The sequence below is a fragment of the Mesoplodon bidens genome, assembly GCF_964165515.1.
Source record: "Mesoplodon bidens genome assembly, chromosome: 5".
NCBI lineage: Eukaryota > Metazoa > Chordata > Mammalia > Artiodactyla > Ziphiidae > Mesoplodon > Mesoplodon bidens.
In genome coordinates this window covers 72,500,363-72,521,380 of record NC_138161.1, presented here as the reverse complement: position 1 = coordinate 72,521,380, position 21,018 = coordinate 72,500,363, and the positions used below count along the sequence as shown (strand labels likewise).

The window sequence follows — 21,018 nt, the reverse complement described above, 5'->3', positions numbered from 1 at the left end:
TTTACTTAAACCACGTATTTATTAAAAGCAGAATACAAAGTACTTTGGAATTCAAAATACTGCAGTGTTTATCCTTTAACAGATTTAATTCTAAAAGAAAGTCAATCATTTCAAGGGAGGTAGTACAAATTTTCGGTAAGAATCCCAACCTGGTTGCAACTGAGTTTATGTGAGCTCCGGGGCCTCCATGTGCTCCTCCAAGGTCCCCACCATCAACAGCTCAAACCGATTGCCTCCCTCATGCCAACTCCTAGCGTTCAAGGTGGTCCCCACTCTGTTCTCTGACCAGGGGGTACCTCGTTTCTTCTGCCTTCTTTTTTTTGATTTACCCTTTGGTAGGACTAGTTCAGCAGGGGCACACGACCTAGTGGCACTGAACATACGCTCATAGAGTTGCTGGGCCTCAGGACACACGTGCAGGAGGCTCTCCACCGAGGCCGACGTCAGCAGTTGTCGGCACAGCCCGTGCACCAGGCTCCCGCTGTACAGTCTGCTCGGGAGAGAAGAGGGTGTCGTTACAGCAGAGGTTCCTGCACTGGGACAACTCACTAACGTGGCTTCAACAGACGCATCAAACACTGAGAGCGCTGCTTCTATAAAGTCATTATTAAAGTTACTCAAGAATAATCTGTTTCTTGAAAGAAGGAACTGAATTGTTACAGAGATTACTTCTTGGCTAATGATACTTAGAACTTTTTATCAACAAATTAAATGATGGATGCTTGCTGGTTCTCCAACTAGCCCAAAGTTGAGCAGGCCTCTTAACACTTCAAAGACAAGGAGTTAAAAATGCCTCTGATAGGACAAACAGGCAGTCTGTTGAAATATGAGAAAATTTAATCGTATCATTTGCGAGGTCATTCATTCACTTGGATTAAAAACCAACTCCACAAATATAAGCTGGGAAGAACTGGAAGCCACAGATTTAACATATTAACTTACTTCCAGGGTTGACTGACTGGTACCTTAGCAACTGATGGAGAACCATCATTTACTCAGTGTAAAATCATCATTTAAAGAGCCTTGGTGATGCTGAGATGCAGGAACAACTCTCCTGCTGAAATCATTATCGAGGGAACTGTTTCCGCTGTCTTGTTTTATAGGGATCCGTGGTCACTAGAGAGGATCCAGTCAAGGATGATCAAAATTAGTAAAGGAAAGGAATAAAGAATCCATAGGTCAAACGCCAATCAATCTTATTTGGTAGAGAGGTCTAGGGTGTAGGAATGTAATAGGGGCCGGGCCGGCAGGTTTGCGTGGCCGCCCCAGGTTGCAGCACCGGTTCAGCCAGCGGACGCCACACCGCCCTGTGGCTGCAGCTCGTTCCTGGGAACTTGCATGTGGAGGCGGCTCCCAAGGAGCCGGCGGGGGGCCTCGGGGCAGCTGAGGCCCTAGTGCTGCCGAGTGTTCAGCTGGCAGGCCCGGCGGGCCGACGTGTGTGGGGGGGCGCCACGCTCAGTACAGGGGGCGGGGTGGGCATGCAGCCCTTAGCCAGGACTGGCAGCCGGGACAGCGGTCCCCCTCCAGCAGCAGTCAGCTCGCAGCTGTGCTGGGACAGCGAGTGCGGTGAGAGGCGGACCACAGCCTTCTCCCTGGCTCCTAGGCCCGCCGGCCTTGGGGCCGGCGGGTGAGCTGGGGGAACTGGGGGCCAGTTTGAGGGCCGGCGGGGTCCTGGGCGCCTGGCTCCCTCAGTGATGCCGGCTGGGCAGGGTCTGGGGGCCAGGCCCTGAGGGCGCCGCCAGCTGAGATCTGCCTCTCCCGTTGGGCCTGGGCACTGGCAGGAGGACCCAGACTGGGTGCCGGACAGACGAACGCTCCGGGGCAGGGTAACCAGCCCCCGCAGGGACCCCCTCCTCTTAGCCAGGGCCTGGACCTAGGAGGGCGAAAGTCGATCCTTGGGGCTTTGAACAGGTAAAATGAAGGGTAATGATGTCACTTCGCTTCTGGGACTTGTTAAGTGTTAAAAGCCACAAGGAGGCATGGGGACAGAATTACATGCCTCCCTTTCCCTTTCCCTTTAGAACGGAGGATAACATTTGTTTTGTTAGAGGTTTATAGGAACATGGTGACCTGACCTCAAGAACAGAGGATCTGACACCAGGAAGTCTGCAACAACTAACCATGTGCCTCCCTCACCTTTCCTATAAAAGGGCTTTGCTGAAAGCTCTCAGGGAGTTGGGGTTTTTAAGGCATGAGCCACCCATCTCCTTGCAGGGCCCTGTAATAAACCTTTCTCTGCTCCAAACTCCAATGTTTTGGTACTGTTTGGCCTCACTGTGGGTCAGACACACAGACTTGCGTTCAGTAACATTAACAACACTATGTACTGCTAGGAAGCTTTCAACTTGAAATATTTCAAGTCAAACTAGCATATATGACAGGCCTCCATATAGCACTCATTAATTCAACAAGTATTTGAGTACTTAATGCTAGGCACTGGGGCTACAACGGTAAACAAAACAGGCAAGTCCCAGCACACACCCAGAGCTTATCTTCAAGTGAAGAGACAAAGCACATATGTAATATCAACTCCATTTTCTAACCATCTCCCTTTTATCTTCCTCACTCACCCCCCTGAACGGATAATCATCATGATGTCCAATCCATTGATCCTACCACCCTTTTTACTGGCTCACACCCTACTGCTATCCTTTCCTTCTTACGCAGCTTACACTCTATAGTTGAACGTTAAACCACTTCTCTCCCTTCTTCACACCTGCCTGGCAAAACAAAAGCCCCAAATAAAAAAAAATACACAAAAGCATCTAATAGTCACCTCACTAAAATAAAAGCTCTGTGACAGCACAGACTTTTTAAATGTTTTGCTCACGACGCCCAGCACAGAGTAAGCATTTAATATCAATGAATGAGTAAACAATATGCTGAGTGGTTAGAAATGCAATTATCAATCAAAAATACAGAAGAGTAATAGGACTCGAGAAATTGGAAGCAGAGAATAATATTTCAGTAGGATGATCAGAAAAAGCCTTTATAACGTGAGATTTGAATAAAGACCTGAAAGAAATGAGGGAAAGAGCTATATTCTACCAACAACTGTGCCTCTCATTTTTATTTTAATGAACCGGTTTTTTTAAATTTGGAGAACTTAAAAAAATCATGGAAACTTTCTTTGGAAATATGGAAGTAATTTAATATTTTAAAAATTTAATATTACAGCTCTTCAGCTTTAACAGTGATCCAAGACCAGTTATATACTAAGTTTCATTGTTTTAGAAAAAACTTCTTTGCGTTAAATGTAAACTGAAGTATTTACTTCTACATGCAGCCACCTGCACTAGTTTCCTGGGTGCTTACCGAGTTAGGTCTGGCTCTGGGAGAGGCGTGGACAGCAGTTGGTTGAGATACAGCCCCATCTGAAGGCAGCACTGCCACTGACAGAAGACATGAGCTGTGTCTAAGTCCAGCCTCAGGCCCGGCTGTGCCTTCACTCTCTGCAGCTCTTCATACAGCATCTCAGCACCACCGCCCTGCAGAGCTTCCTCATCTAGATAAAGACACGACCCAAGGGCAGGATTTCCAAAAACACTGTATCATCTTGTAATTTTCTCCATATATAAAACTTCAAATTCCATAAAGAAAAAAACTGAATAACCAAAATGCTTTTCTTTTTTGGCTCTTTTCTATTTTCATGTCAATGTAAAAGCCTTTCGATGTATAAACCTGAAATATTTATACTGAGATGCCCTTTTAATGACAACCGAACTTTATTCAACCCCAAATTCTTTATCTTTTTCCTTAAAATGGTATCTCTTCCTCTAATCTACTACCTGACTTTAAACACATCTGCATCTGAACTCTCCAAACCCTAAATCTGTCTCTATGAAAAATCCCCTTCTCTTTACTGTTCTATTTCACTACATTTCCTTAAAGAAACAGCCGTGTGTTCAAAACACGCTTTAACTTCTGTTTTATGGGAAGAGAATAAGATATGACTCATAGAGAATGGGGCAAATCAGCCACTTCCTCAGTGGTAGAGGACAAGCAGCAGCCACCCCAGGAAACCTGCCTGTTCCCGGCTCCACGTGCAGCCTGCCTTCCGGACCAACCTGGAAGGAAGGAAAAGGAGGCCCACCTTTTACCAATGAGCGAGCAGCAAGGCACTGAGCCTGCCTGGGTATGGGGTCCACATTCCTAAAAGAAAAGAAACAGACCCTTGACATGCCCCTTCTGTTCGACTCAGGTAAAAACTTAATAGACTGGTGCTCTGAGAATTTTCTTAAACTATATTTATGTTCAATGAGAGGAAACACCCTAAACTTGTGTCCTAACCAGCAGTGGGCCGGAACTTAACTTGCTGTGCAACAGTGCCTTCTGACAGCTGCTCTTCCACTTTGGGGTGTCCTGGAGTCTGTGCTGGCTCATCCTTTCATGAACTTATTTTAAACAGTAAATGCCAGAGTAGTGCTGTCCAGAACTTTCTGCAGTGATGGGAATGTTCTACGTCTGTGCTGTCCAGTACAGCAGCCTCTAGCCACCTGTGGCTACTAGGCACTTGGAATGTGGCAAGTGCATTGAGAAACTGAATTTTAAATTTTAAATAGCCACCTGTGGCTAGTAGCTATCACGGTAGTACTGTTCTAGAGTGTGACAACTATTATACATGTTTGGATAAAGCATTCATAATTTTGTAAAGAGAATAATCCCATTAGAGGATTGAAGTGCTCCAATGCATCTTTATTTCACCTGATGTTTAAATAAAGATGAAACTGCCTCGAAGTGTATTTCTCTAATAGAAAGAGAAGTTACCATTTCTACCATCACAACTCATATACTAATTGAAACTTACAGTGGAGAAAAAAGAAAGTAAAAAAATAAACAACACAAAACAGCACAAGCATGAATGTTTACAGTAATTGTAGGTATTCTTAAGTTTCACCAATGGGCAATTTTACTTAAGTCTCCAGGGGAAATGCTGCTGCTGCACTGAAGAGAAGGACAGGGAACATGGAGCACAAAATGTACATCATGGTCACGCTTTACAGACTAAGCGTCAGGTGCCACAGGACAGGTGGGTGAGGCATCAGTGCATCTTCACTGCTGTGCCCTTGAGGTCAAGCCCTCCAGCACCGACCTGGTACACGGAACACTCAGAAAGATCTACAAGGAATGAGTGACATTTTGGTGCCCCGCTTCTAAGTTCTGATATAACTGATGGAAGTAAATAATCCGAGAATTTTTGTTTGTTTGTTTAAATGTTTGATTACATGCAAGTAACATGCAAAAACATACTCTTGGGACTTCCAGATACCTACCAGGGCTGTTGATCATGGCATGCAAGGGTCCCATCAGCATTCCCAGAAGTAAGGCCTGCAGATGATGCAGCTTTGCCTTGGCCTCCGTGTGCTGCACCCAGTAGCAGCTGACGGCGATGGGCAACTTCAACGCAGCAGGGATTGGGTCCAGGATGCTCTGTTTCACTTTCAGCGTTTCTAACAGAAGTATCTGCCGTCTAGCCAAGGAGAGCTGAAAATATACACCAAACATTCTGTAAGTTACTTTGGAGAATGTCTTTCTTTCTCATTCTCTAGGTCGGTTTCTTATCTTCCTGTGGAAAAAAATCAGCCACACTCAAAATTAGAACCTTCATAAGGGGCGTAATAAATGCGGTGACTGGCCGGACGTGCTGTCTCTGCCCGCTGCACAGCCCTTGCTCGCGTCAGTCCATCCCCCATGTAGGCTGTTGGGCATCTGCAGTGTGCCTGTCACCTGGGAAACTTGTTAAAGCAATCCTCAGGCCCCACCCCTTAAACTGATTCAGTAAATGAGGGGAGCCCAGGAATCTGCATTTTAACTCTTCTGCTTTAAGAAACAAAGATCTATACTCAACCCTACCCTTACCTGCCAGTGACTGTTCAGGCCCCCCTCCTCTGTGACGCCATCACCAATCACGTCCGGAAGGCAGACTTCAACCCCATGCACCCTCTGCAGCATCCCATGCAGCCTTCTGCTTGGGATGGGTCCTGACTCATGTCCCAACCCAGCTGAATGTCTTATTGTCTGTGTTCTCCCGCACGGGGATTGTCCCAGGGCGGCCGCTTCTAGTGGCAGGTATATTCCAGCAAATAGGAATATTTAAGGGCTGTCCGCATTGTCCTTGTAATAACATACCACACAAACTTTCACTCCAGGCTTCAAATAAAAGGAAGTAAACAGCTATGAGGGCTTCGGGCTTCTGGTTGACATAATTTTGCCTTAAGGAATCTTTTTTTCTTCTTCTTTTTTTTGGTTGATTTTAAAAAAAAATTGAAGTATAGTTGATTTACTATGAATCTTAAGATTTAAGAACCGTAAGGAACCTTGCAGGTCACACACTTTTACAGAAAAGGAAATTAGGGCTATTAAAAGAGCATCTCTGGGCGACTTCACAATCAAACTCTAAGAGGAAAAAAAATAGTTTGTGTTACTGGTGTCTGCACACACCCAGAAAATATTTCCTTAATTTTCTGGAAGGATGAGACAGTCTGGCACATTTCTTGGCACCTAACACCTAGTCAGTAAGTAAGTGCGTTGACAGCTGAAAACACAGAGACGTTAACTTGAAGTAAAACACGTTGTAACTGACACAACAGGGTCATCATCAATATGACAACTTTAATACAATGATTTATAGGTACTGGTTTTAATAATTTGATACTGTCGTAAAAATTTAAAAATTAGAAACACGCAAACTGGTTTACAGTACAGTCGATCACCCGTATGGGAAGTAGCATTAACTTCTTAAATTTAAATATATTCCTCATAATCTAAACTGATAGAAAGACCTACCATGCAAAGCTAAGAAACTACATGAATTCTTTTCTGACATATAATGCTTAAATTATTGAATTCTCTAGCCAAGTTACAACTTCTATGAACCAAGCAGAGTCTGGGCTTTGACTTCAGAGAGGTTCTGCCCTCACTAACTCTGCAGCCTTGAGCGAGTTTCTGAGCTTTTCTACGGTCAGGTCTGATCATCTGTAAGATGGGCACTAGAATGAGTTACACAGATGTTTCATGGAACCCACTAGTTCTTGTTCCCTTCCCCAAGGGGGACTACTCAGCTCATAGGCCTTAAATCTAGTTAGGGTTCATCCCATGTGACAAGTCTGCAGAAGAAGCTGCCTCAGAGGCAGAGGCGCCCGGAGGGAGGTGGGGCTTGGCACTGACTCACTCCCCAGGAATGGTCCCTTCCATCCTCCTTATGGTTAGCCTCTCACGGGTTAACCTGAATGGTGCTCTGTCCACTGCCAGTGACACAGCCCAAATGGAAACTCTACCCTAATGGTTACTGTGGGAAATATATGAGCGGCTGTGTACATTTCCTATGACAAGAGCAGATGAAGGATTACCGTCACATCAGGTTAAGCACACAAAAGGGAGACATTATCGCAAAGTCTCCATACTGGTACCTGCACACCTTTGGAATCGTATTTGCACCTGATTCCCTTTAGAATTATCATGGGCTAAGTAGAGCTAACAACATTGAGCTAAAATGCAGAACTGATGGTGCCAAGGGAAAGCCAAATGAAGTCACCGCACAGACACTGAGCTAAAATCTCACCCCACTTTGAATACAAGTACGTGATGAGAACACCTGTCACCTCCACTGAGCCGGGAGTATAATCCACCGGCTGTACTCATTGACTCAACTGGATTTTCATGTGGGGGAAAAGTGTCCTGACCCCTATGTCACACCACACACACAAACAAATCAATTCTAGATATATTTCAGATCTAAGTGTAAAAGGCAAAAATATTTTTCATGACCTTGGAGCAGGCAATAATTTCTTAAGTAGGTCACAAAAGTGACAGGCATAAATAACAGAATTTTAGATTAGAGGGTATTAAGAACTTTTGTTCAGCAAAACATACTTGAGTGAAAAGACAACCCACAGTACGCTCCCACAATGTTATGTGACAAAGGACCTGTATATAGAAATAAACCAAAACGCAGGAAAATGGGCAAAAGACTTTGAATAGAAACTTAACAGAATATGCAAATGGCCAGTGAACACATGCAAAGGTGTTCAAATAAGTCATCAGAGAAATGCAAACTAACACCCACCAAATTGGCTAAAATGATGGCAACCATAAAAACAGCTAAAATTGGGTGGAGTAGAAGGACGTGTTCTCACTCCCTCTTGTGAGAGCACCAGAATCACAACTAACTGCTGAACAATCATCGACAGGAAGACACTGGAACTCACCAAAAAAGATACCCCACATCCAAAGACAAAGGAGAGGCCACAATGAGACGGTAGGAGGGACGCAATCGCAATAAAATCAAATCCCATAACTGCTGGGTGGGTGACTCACAGACTGGAGAACTCTTATACCATAGAAGTCCACCCACTGGAGTGAAGGTTCTGAGCCCCACGTCAGGCTTCCCAACCTGGGGGTCCGGCAACGGGAGAAGGAATTCCTAGAGAATCAGACTTTGAAGGCTAGCGGGATTTGATTGCAGGACTTCAACAGGACTGGGGGAAACACAGACTCTACTCTTGGAGGGCACACACAAAGTAGTGTGTGCATTGGGACCCAGGGGAAGGAGCAGTGACCCCATAGGAGACTGAACCAGACGTACCTGCTACTGTTGGAGGGTCTCCTGCAGAGGTGGGGGGTGGCTGTGTCTCACTGTGAGGACAAGGACACTGGCAGCAGAAGTTCTGGGAAGTACTCCTTGGCATGAGCCTTCCCAGAGTCTGCCATAAGCCCCACCAAAGAGCCTGGGTAGGCTCCAGTGTTGGGTCACCTCAAGCCAAACAACCAACAGGGAGGGAACCCAGCCCCACCCATCAGCAGACAAGCACATTAAAACTTTACTGAGCTCTGCTCACCTGAGCAACAGCCAGCTCTACCCACCACCAGTCCCTCCCATGAGGAAACTTGCACAAGCCTCATAGATAGCCTAATCCACCAGAGGAAAGACAGCAGAAGCAAGAACTACAATCCTGCAGCCTGTGGAACAAAAACCACATTCACAGAAAGACAGACAAGATGAAAAGGCAGAGGGCTATGTACCAGATGAAGGAACAAGATAAAACCCCATAAAAACAACTAAATGAAGTGGAGATAGGCAACCTTTCAGAAAAAGAATTCAGAATAATGATAGTGAAGATGATCCAGGACCTCAGAAAAAGAATGGAGGCAAAGATCAGAAGATGCAAGAAATGTTTAACAAAGACCTAGAAGAATGAAAGAACAAACAAACAGAGATGAACAATACAATAACTGAAATGAAAAATACCCTAGAAGGAATCAATAGCAGAATAACTGAGGCAGAAGAACGGATAAGTGACCTAGAAGACAGAATGGTGGAATTCACTGCTGCGGAACAGAATAAAGAAAAAAGAATGAAAAGAAATGAAGACAGCCCAAGAGACCTCTGGGACAACATTAAACGCAACAACATTCATATTATAGGGGTCCCAGAGGAGAAGAGAGAGAGAAAGGACCCGAGAAAATATTTGAAGAGATTATACTAGAAAACTTCCCTAACATGGGAAAGGAAATAGCCACCCAAGTCCAGGAAGCGCAGAGAGTCCCATACAGGATAAACCCAAGAAGAAACACGCCAAGACACATAGTAATCAGATTGGCAAAAATTAAAGACAAAGAAAAATTATGGAAAGCAGCAAGGGAAAAATAACATACAAGGGAACTCCCATATGGTTAACAGCTGATTTCTCGGCAGAAACTCTACAAGCCAGAAGGGAGTGGTATGATACACTTAAAGTGATGAAAGGGAAGAACCTACAACCAAGATTACTCTAGCCGGCAAGGATCTTATTAGATTTGATGCAGAAATCAAAAGCTTTACAAACAAGCAAAAGCTAAGAGAATTCAGCACCACCAAACCAGCTCTACAACAAATGCAAAAGGAACTTCTCTAAGTGGGAAACACCAGAGAAGAAAAGGACCTACAAAAACAAACCCAAAACAATTAAGAAAATGGTAATAGGAACATACATATTGATAATTACCTTCAACGTAAATGGATTAAATGCTCCAACCAAAAGACACAGGCTCGTTGAATGGATACAAAAACAACACCCAGGGCTTCCCTGGTGGCACAGTGGTTGAGAGTCCGCCTGCCGATGCAGGGGACACGGGTTCGTGCCCCGGTCCGGAAGGATCCCACACGCCGCGGAGCGGCTGGGCTCATGAGCCATGGCCGCGGAGCCTGTGCTCCGCAACGGGAGAGACCACAACAGTGAGAGGCCCGCGTACCGCAAAAAAAAAAAAAAAAGAGTGAAAAAAAAAAACAACACCCATATATATGCTGTCTACAAGAGACCCATTTCAGACCTAGGGACACATATAGACTGAAAGTGAGGGGATGGAAAAAGATACTCCATGCAAATGGAAATCAAAAGAAAGCTGGAGCAGTAATACTCATATCAGATAAAATAGACTTTAAAATACAGAATGTTACAAGAGACAAGGAAGGGCACTACATAATGATCAAGGGATCAATCCAAGAAGAAAATACAACAATTATAAATATATATGCACCCAACACAGGAGCACCTCAATACGTAAGGCAACTGCTAACAGCTATAAAACAGGAAATAGACAGTAACACAATAATAGTGGGGGACTTTAACACCTCACTTACACCAATGGCCAGATCATCCAAACAGAAAATTAATATGGAAACACAAGCTTTAAATGACACAATAGACCAGATAGATTTAATTGATATTTATAGGACATTCCATCCAAAAACAGCAGATTACACTTTCTTCTCAAGTGCACACGGAACATTCTCCAGGAGAGATCACATCTTGGGTCACAAATCAAGCCTCAGTAATTTTAAGAAAACTGAAATCATATCAAGCATCTTTTCTGACCACAACGCTATGAGATTAGAAGTCAATTACTGGGAAAAAAATGTAAAAAACACAAACACATGGAGGCTAAACAATACGTTACTAAATGACCAAGAGATCACTGAAAAATCAAAGAGGAAATCAAATAATACCTAGAGAAAAATGACAATGAAAACAGGACGATCCAAAACCTACGGGATACAGCAAAAGCAGTTCTAAGAGGGAAGTTTATAGCTATACAAGCCTACCTCAAGAAACAAAAAAATCTCAAATAGACAATCTAACCTTACACCTAAAAGAACTACAGAAAGAAAAACAAAACCCCAAGTTAGCAGAAGGAAAGAAATCATAAAGATCAGAGCAAAAATAAATGAAACAGAAACAAAGAAAACAATGGCAAAGATCAATAAAACTAAAAGCTGGTTCTTTGAGAAGATAAACAAAATTGATAAACCATTAACCAGACTCATCAAGAAAAAGAGGGAGATGACTCAAATCAATAAAATTAGAAAAGAAAAAGGAGAAGTCACAACAGACACCACAGAAATACAAAGCATCCTAAGAGACTACTACAAGCAACTCTATGCCAATAAAATGGACAACCTGGAAGAAATGGACAAATTTTTAGGAAGCTATAACCTTCCAAGACTGAACCAGGAAGAAATAGAAAATATGAATAGACCAATCACAAGTAATGAAATTGAAACTGTGATTAAAAATCTTCCAACAAACAAAAGTCCAGGACCAGATGGCTTCACAGGTGAATTCTATCAAACATTTAGAGAAGAGCTAACACCCATCCTTTTCAAACTCTTCCAAATATTTGCAGAGGAAGGAACACTCCCACACTCATTCTATGAGGCCACCACCACGCTGATACCAAAACCAGACAAAGATACCACAAAAAAAGAAAATTACAGACCAATATCACTGATGAATATAGATGCAAAAATCCTCAACAAAATACTAGGAAACAGAAACCATCAACACATTAAAAGGATCATACACCATGATCAAGTGGGATTTATCCCAGGGATGCAAGGATTCTTCAATATATGCAAATCAATCAATGTGATACACCATATTAACAAATTGAAGAAGAAAAACCATATGAACATCTCAGTAGATGCAGAAAAAGCTTTCAACAAAATTCAACACCCATTTATGATAAAAACTCTCCAGAAAGTGGGCATAGAGGGAACCTACCTCAACATAATAAAGGCCATATATGACAAACCCACAGCAAACATCATTCTCAATGGTGAAAACCTGAAAGCATTTCATCTAAGATCAGGAACAAGACAAGGATGTCCACTCTCACCACTATTATTCAACATAGTTTTGGAAGTCCTAGCCACGGCAATCAGAGAAGAAAAAGAAATAAAAGGAACACAAATTGGAAAAGAAGAAGTAAAACATGTCACTTATCAGATGACATGATGCTATACATAGAGAATCCTAAAGATGCCACCAAAAAACTACTAGAGCTAATCAATGAATTTGGTAAAGTTGCAGGACACAAAATTAATGCACAGACATCTCTTGCATTCCTATACACTAATGATGAAAAATCTGAAAGGGAAATTAAGGAAACACTCCCATTTGCCATTGCAATAAAAAGAATAAAATACCTAGGAATAAACCTACCTAGGGAGACAAAAGACCTGTGTGCAGAAAACTATAAGACACTGATGAAAGAAATTAAAGATGATACAAACAGATGGAGAGATATACCATGTTCTTAGATTGGAAGAATCAATATTGTGAAAATGACTCTACTACCCAAAGCAATCTACAGATTCAATGCAATCCCTATCAAATTACCAATGGCATTTTTTATAGAACTAGAACAAAAAATCTTAAAAGTTATATGGGGACATAAAAGACCCCGAATATTCAAAGCAGTCTTGAGGGAAAAAAACAGAGCTGGAGGAATCAGACTCTCTGACTTCAGACTATACTACAAAGCTACAGTTATCAAGACAATATGGTACTGGCACAAAAACAGAAATACAGATCAGTGGAACAGGATAGAAAGCCCAGAGATACACCCATGCACCTATGGTCAACTAATCTATGACAAAGGAGGCAAGGATATACAATGGAGAGAAGACAGTCTCTTCAATAAGTGGTGCTGGGAAAACTGGACAGCTACATGTAAAAGAATGAAATTAGAACACTCCCTAACACCATACACAAAAATATGGATTAGAGAACTAAATGTAAGACTGAACATTATAAAACTCTCAGAGGAAAACATAGGAAGAACACTCTTTGGTATAAATCACAGCAAGATCTTTTTTGATCCACCTCCTAGAGTAATGGAAATAAAACCAAAAATAAACAAATGGGACCTAATGAAACTTAAAAGTTTTTGCACAGCAAAGGAAACCATAAACAAGATGAAAAGACAACCCTCAGAATGGGAGAAAATATTTGCAAACGAATCAACGGACAAAGGGTTAATCTCCGAATTGTATAAACAGCTCATGCAGCTCAATATTAAAAAAACAAACAATCCATTCCAAAAATGGGCAGAAGGCCTAAATAGACATTTCTCCAAAGAAGACATACAGATGTCCAAGAAGCACATGAAAAGCTGCTCAACATCACTAAGTATTAGAGAAATGCAAATCAAAACTACAATGAGGTATCACTTCACACCAGTTAGAATGGGCATCACCAGAAAATCTACAAACAACACATGCTGGAGAGGGTGTGGAGAAAAGGGAACTCCGCTGCACTGTTTGTGGGAATGTAAATTGATACAGCCACTATGGAGAACAGTATGGAGGTTCCTTAAAAAACTAAAAATAGAATTACCATATGACCCAGGAATCCCACTACTGGGCATATACCCAGAGAAAACCATAGTTCAAAAAGACACATGCACCCTAATGTTCACTTTAGCACTATTTACAATAGCCAGGTCATGGAAGCAACCTATATGCCCATCAACAGATGAATGGATAAAGAAAATGTGGTACATATATACTATGGAATATTACTCAGCCATATAACGGAACGAAATTGGGTCATTTGTAGAGATGTGGATGAATCTAGAGACTGTCATACAGAGCAAAGTAAGTCAGAAAGAGAAAAACAAATATCGTATATTAACGCATATATGTGGAACCTAGGAAAATGGTACAGATGAACTGGTTTGCAGGGCAGAAATTGAGACACAGATGTAGAGAACGTATGGACACCAAGAGGGGAAAGCGGTGGGGTGGTGGTGGTGGTGGTGTGATGTATTGGGCCATAGGGATTGACATATATACACTAATATGTATAAAATGGATAACTAATAAGAACCTGCTGTATAAAAAAATAAAAAAAGAATAAAGCTAATAAAAATCTGTTTAAATAAAAAAAAAGAACAGCTAAAATTTTTTTTTTTTTTTTTTTTTGTGGTACGCGGGCCTCTCACTGTTGTGGCCTCTCCCGTTGCGGAGCACAGGCTCCGGACGCGCAGGCTCAGTGGCCATGGCTCACGGGCCCAGCTGCTCCACGGCATGTGGGATCTTCCCAGACCGGGGCACGAACCCGTGTCCCCTGCATCGGCAGGTGGACTCTCAACCACTGCGCCACCAGGGAAGCCCAAGCTAAAATTTTTTAGAAGTATAGAAGATACCAAGTAAGGGCAAGGGTATAAAGTAAGAAGAACTCTCATAAACTGCTGGTCGGAATATTTATTGGTAAAACCACTGTGCACTTGGCAATGTGTCTTCTAAGCTGAACATACATGTGTCTTATGTCCCAGCAACTCCACTCCTAGTTATATGTGCAACAGAAAGGTGACCGTATTTCTACTAAATGCTCTGTACTCGGATGTTCATAGCACTATTCATAATAGCCCAAACTGCAAAGTGCACAAATGCCCATCAGCTATAAAATGGAACAATCAATTGTGGTATATTCCCACAAGGTAAAAATACACAACAATGAGAAATGAAAGATCTACAACTATGCACAGTGATATGAATGAATCTCATGAACACCATGTTGAATAAAAGAAGCCAGACGATTTATAAAGTGTAAAAACAGAAGTATTCAAGGTTGTTAGAGATCAGAACAGTGAGTACAAGGGGTAAGGGAGGGAGTGACTGTAACCACACTGGGGAAAGCAGGGGTGCTGATAATGAATCTTCATCTGGGTGCCCTTTACATGGAACTGTTGAGCTGGTAAGAACTCATCAAGGTGTAAATTATCTGTGCACTTTGCTATGTGTACACACTGAGGGAAGGATGAAGGGCAGAGAGGCAAAGGAAATGTTTAGGGCTGATGGATACATTCATTATCTTAACTGTAGGATGGATTCATGGATGTAAATGTACGTCAAAACTCATCAGAGTATGCACATTAAAAACACTTCTCAATAAAGCCATAAAAAAAGTAAAAAAAAAAAAAAAAAGGCCTCCAACATAGCACCATTTATGTTGTAATTTCAGCAAAACCTCCTTCAGAATGTTGCTGTTGGAGGGTGGAGGCAATAAGTGCCCAGCAAACTGAGAAGGCATCCTGAGACTGAAAAACGAGGCCGGCAGCTCCATGTAGTCATTGGATCAGTTTATCAGCGGGTAACGTAGTCAGGGTGGGATCGGGATCTGGTGGACAACGATTAATCGGAAGCATGTGCAAATGCACTGCACACGGCTGCGGGGCCACTGGGACAATTTATAGTTAACCTTTGGGGGTGGTGGTGTTTGGAAACAGGGCGTGCATTCCTAAGTCAAGATTCATGAATGGGTAGCCAGCCGGTCTCATGAGTGCCGTGAGTACGTCAGAAAAGGTTTTCATTGTTTGGGGACTAACAGAGCATAGAGGCCACCTGGTCCTAATGATTATTAAACAGTCTCTATTAACCACAAGCCCTTGATGCAGAGGAGTGACTGACGGCACAGTACAGTCCCGGGTAGGGTCAGTGAAAGGATAGGAAGAGCTGTAAGGGCTCGGGACAGCGTCAGTTGTGCTAATAGCCACACCGTTGCTAATTACAATTTTTCTGGTGTGGGTAAAGTTTTAATAAATTCCTTGTTTGGAATCTGACCTATGCTCAACTCTCCAGTTCTTTAAACCTGGAAACATGATAAAGTTAGTCAGCTGTGCTACTTAGCATGATAAGAATGACTCCTGTAAAACTGTATCTAGACTTACACATTAAATGAACTGTACAAACCAGATGGGGATGCCCTATCTTGGGGCTTCCCTGAGTGCAGTGACTTGTAATCAGGCATGTCCCTTGCAGGGACCTCAGAAGCTATGTCTATGGAATTGTTACAAGAAATATTAGATCCTGTGGGGAAGGAGGCCAGTGGGACTTTTTCCTTCTTTAATTGAGATATAATTTCCATGTCATAAAATTCACCCTTTTAAAGTAGTTTCAGTTTCTTTATAAGCCTGTGCAACCATCTCTAATTCCAGAACATTTCATCACCCCAGAAAGAAACCCTGTTCCTAATAGCAGTCATTCCCCCTTGCCAAGGAGGCTCCTGGACCCACCGATGTGAATCTTGTTCCTCCTGCCTGAGCTGTCACCAATGGGGAGGCTAAAAGGGCTAGTTCCTGGTCACCTGTGTGGGCATTCTGGGCTGCATAAATCTTGGCTGGGGGCACTGTCCTGTCAACTGTAAGATGTTTAGCAACATACTTGGCTCCTCCTGACTACATGTCAGTAGCAACAGCCATCCCTCCTCAAGTACTGCCAATCAAAAGTGTCTCCAGACACTGCCAAGTGTCTCTTGGGGGGAAAAATCACCCCCAGGAGAATCAATGGTATAGACCGTTGGGAGGACTCCCGCTCCTGATTCAAACCTTTGCGGACGCTGTTACGTGGCCCTATATCCTGGAGCAGACTTGCACCCTGAGTGGCCTGAGAGAGTCTCCTGAGTCTGAATATTGAGTTGGATCCAAAACCCCCCCGGGACTTCCCTGGTGGCGCAGTGGTTAAGAATCTGCCTGCCAATGCAGGGGACACGGGTTCAATCCCTGGTCCGGGAAGATCCCACATGACACAGAGCAACTAAGCCCGTGCGCCCCAACTACTGAGCCTGCACTCTAGAGCCCATGAACCACAACTACTGATCCAGCGTGCCACAACTACCGAGCGGGCGCAGCACAACTACTGAAGCCCACGCGCCTAAAGCCCATGCTGTGTAACAAGAGAAGCCACCGCAATGAGAAGCCCATGCACTGCAATGAAGAGTAGCCCCTGCTCACTGCAACTAGAGAAAGCCCCTGGGCAGCAACAAAGATGCAACGTAGCCAAAAATAAATAAATAGGGCTTCCCTGGTGGCACAGTGGTTGAGAGTCCGCCTGCCGATGCAGGGGACACGGGTTCGTGCCCCGGTCCGGGAAGATCCCACATGCCGCAGAGCGGCTAGGCCCGTGAGCCATGGCCGCTGAGCCTGTGCGTCCGGAGCCTGCGCTCCGCAAGGGGAGAGGCCACAACAGTGAGAGGCCCGCATAACGCAAAAAATAAAAAAAATAAAAATAAAAATAAAAAATAAATAAATAAATAAATAAATAAATTTAAAAACAAAAACAAAAAAACCTCCAATAACCATTGCAATTGGAATTCAGTTTATCTGCATTTAATTTGTAAATTTAATTGTGTTCACATAAGCAGCTTCACATCTATTTGTAATTTTTAATATATTTATGTAATATTATTTAAAAAACTAAGTAAACACTGGGATCCATGAGAATTTCTTTTACCTTGAAAAGGGGGTTGGTCTGTTACTCAGGTTTAATCAACACTGAGTTAGGCTAAGAGTCAAGTTTTCAGTATCAAACTAAGCAAATCACCATGATGCCATAAATCTCAAGTGTAAAAAAAAAGTCCTCATCAATAAAAAAGAAAAATTAGGCCTAAGCATCAGTATTAATCCTGTTAATTGCAATCCAATGCAGTCTGAGATGTTATTTGTGCCTTTGATCAAGGCCTAAAGGCAAGCTTTCTTTTTTCTGCAGCTCAGAATTTTTTTCCCTTTCCTTTATTTTTAGTCACTAACCCCATTCTACTGATAGCTAGTTAACAACAAGAGTAGTAGTAATAACCGCAAAGATTAACACATGCTACTGAAGTACAGTGGAAATGGCAAATCTGGAGCTAAAAGACCTAGGTTTGAGTCCTAGCATGGATAATTCCCTGGCTAAGGATTTAGCTGAGTCTTAGTTTTCTCAGCTATGAAATGGGGGCAATATAGCAACCAACCTCAGTTTGTTAAGAGAGATAATACACATGAAAGCACTTTGTAACCTGTAAAATGCTTTATAGAAATTGCAGTGGTATTACAAACACTTACCTCAGTCAATTTGCTTAAGTCAGAATGATCCTTGGGCAGTTCTACTGCATCAACAATTGATGTTTTGATATTTTTATTAATCCTTTCCACTTCGCTGAAAGCTGGCAGCTGAGGAGGCAGTGCATCCCAGGCCACATTTCCCGGATTTGGAGGAGTATTCACAAGGAGCCCGTAGATGACTTGCCGGATGGGCAGAGAGATTCTGTGGGCGTTTGGTCGCTGCATGTTTTCTACCTGTGTGTGGAGAATGGTCCGTCTCAGCACCAGAGCATCGCTGATGAAAGGGGACAGCTGGCCTCTGGCCAAGGCCGCGAGGACCCAAGGCGGTAAACCCGGATCCCAGGTGTCTGGGCAGGCGTAAGCACCATGCAGGAAGAAGTCCTGCAGCCTCCCCTGGGACTGCAGGTACTCCCCCATGGAGCCACAGAGAAGCTTCTTCACGGTTCCTTGACTCTTTCTGGGGAGATGTTTCAGAACGCTGTCTAATGCTTCGGTAGGGTCAGCAAAACGAGACAACCAATTCAGAAGTCCCAGCACCCGGTGGTGCCTCCTCCCCTTAGAACTGGGAGCCCCAAGAGGAAGACATACTTTACTTAAGAACGTCTCCACGACGGGCAGATTAACGTAGTCATTTCCACACAGCGCCGCGAAGAGAGGCAGCAGAGCTTTGTTCATATTGCCGAAGTGACAGCAGAGCGCATCAGGGGAAAAGCACTTGGCAGGGATGTAGCAGTCTCGTGGGCCCTTGATAGTGTTCATGTTTCTCCACTGAAAGCTATTCAATGGGCAAAACCCACTTTTCAGGTCAAAAATGCAAAAGTCGCTATCAGACGATAACACGGGGCAATTCCAGTGATTAGCAAGGGTCATAATGTCCCGATCTGCTTCTGAAAAGCACTGGACAAAACGCACCCGCAGCTTGATCAGAACCTGAATGAATACTTCCCGGATGAGTAAGGGACACACATAACCACCCCCGCCAACAGAAAGGGAATGGGCCATCTGGATCTTCTCCCTAGCTCGATCCTTTAAAGTGTTCAGCTTTTTATCAGAAATGTCACATCCTCCATCTAAAACAACATATGGGCAGATTTTACAAGCAAAAAGCGATTCAAAGAATTTTTCTACAACATCTGTAAAAGAATCATAGTCCCCTCCATACCGGAGCTCCAAGTTTGAACTGAAGCAAAGCCGGTGGAAGAGGGCATAGCCGTCAATGATAATTTTTGTGTCTCGCAACTTCAAATCTGTGAAGAACTCATTAATATGATCTTCTACAAAACTCATTAGTCCTCGGATACCCATGACTGTCTGAAGAATGGCCTGTTTAAAACAAGAGAACACACTTTTAATTGACGTTGCTTATGGGGGACCAAGCTACTGTTTCTAGCACCATCAAATCCACAGCAAATGTTGTGAAGAGCTCTTTAAATAGAACACATTAGGTGTCAACATCTTAGTCCTTACCTAGATTCTCAAGCAATATCACCTAGCTGAGCGCTTTTTCATCCTCTCTCGCTTTCCCCATATGTTACAAGGCACAAACTCAATGGCTTCATGGAGTCTGCTCTTTGGACAGGGACGGAGGCTGCTGACGTATTGAACTTCTGCGGACTTTGATACTGAGACAGTCACCATCCTACAACACAGAATATTTGTTTTGTGGGGTCAGCGTAAAAGATCCTAAGCTATAAAAATGATAACCTCAATAACATAATTAATAGCACAGAAAGCATTAGGCTTCAGTTAACTGAAGTGTGTAGGGTCAATGATATGGATCCAGTTTTTCTATTTTGATTATCAGAGTCTGGGAATTTCTTTGAGGCCTTGGCTTACGGGCCCGTCTTAATTAGCACAGTTCTAACTTTCAAGCCTGGAGGAACTTAACTCTCCAGTTTCACGCTAACCAGAGGCTCTTCTCATCTGTCTTGGCATATACGTCCCAGGAACTGAAGATAGCCTTCCCCAACTGGCTAAGTCACAGGACAAGTATTACTGGTTTCTCCTTTGGCCTCAGGCTCCAATATGGCTCAGCATGGCACAGTTACTGATCCTGTCTTTATTTAAAATCGTGAGGTTTTGTCAAGCATGTATTTTTTTTTTGCGTTAGTTTTGATTTTTTAAAGATATTGTGTTAAAATTTATTTATCTTGATCACAGAGTTTTTGGGCTTCCCCTTGCATTTAGTGCCCAACTCACTTCACCCTAGGCTTGGCCCTGTCTCAGTACCTTACCCTGTAGGGTACCTACTTCTCTCAAGTCTGTCTTGTACAGCAAATGCGAGCAGAGACCGCGTCAACTCAGCCGAAGCTAGTTACAGAAGATGTTCAACAAATGCGCGCTACACAGGAGGAGGGCGCGCAAAAGATTTGCTCCAAGTCCTCAAATACAGGCCTTCAAACCGCGCCCCCCGGGCCCGCAGCTGCAGTGCCCACCTGCTCCGTCCTCCCAGAAGACCAGCCCCTCCACCACAAGCCAGCAGGAGCCGGGGGAGACCAGGAGCTCCCGGCACATGAGCCCGACCTCCCGAGCGGAATCGGAAGTCTCCGCGTATGACGTCACGAGAGCCCGATTCCAGGAAGCTAGCGGCGCCGACTGCGCGGAGGGGTGAGGTGCCCCCGGGCCTGGCGTGAGGTCGGCCCAGGAAGGCTGGAAAGCACGCTCCGAAAGGCTGCTGTTAGGTTAGGGCAGCGAGGCCCGCTGGGCCGGCCCCCTTTTCCCCGCCCACCTTGGTCAGCCCACACTTCCGCCTCCGTGACCCGCTAGGGGCCGCCTCCCCGGCTTCCCGGCGTGCCCCGCGCCGTCTCCTTGGCAACGGCGCCCAGCGGCCGCGCTCGACTTCCCGGCACGCCCCGCGCCGTCTCCCTGGCAACGGCC

At 43.9% G+C, this 21,018-nt stretch overlaps 1 protein-coding gene across 5 annotated transcripts; it reads right to left on the bottom strand.

The window, feature by feature from the left end:
* ASTE1 (asteroid homolog 1) lies at nucleotides 1-20,992 on the bottom strand. Of its 5 annotated transcripts, none has more exons than XM_081235796.1 (7): nucleotides 20,392-20,992; nucleotides 19,609-19,780; nucleotides 18,730-19,464; nucleotides 18,142-18,375; nucleotides 5,274-5,484; nucleotides 3,316-3,505; nucleotides 1-490 (listed from the first exon to the last, which is right to left on the bottom strand). In XM_081235796.1, the coding sequence occupies exons 3-7, from the start codon at nucleotides 19,444-19,446 to the stop codon at nucleotides 166-168; spliced, it is 1,677 nt and encodes a 558-aa protein (XP_081091922.1). In that variant the 5' UTR covers nucleotides 19,447-19,464; nucleotides 19,609-19,780; nucleotides 20,392-20,992; the 3' UTR covers nucleotides 1-165. The 5 variants fall into 5 exon arrangements, with proteins under 5 accessions (XP_081091922.1, XP_081091923.1, XP_081091919.1 ...); XM_081235797.1 differs by having other exon boundaries at nucleotides 18,142-18,916; nucleotides 19,304-19,464; XM_081235793.1 differs by having other exon boundaries at nucleotides 18,142-19,464.
* Nucleotides 20,993-21,018: the final 26 nt, after the last annotated feature.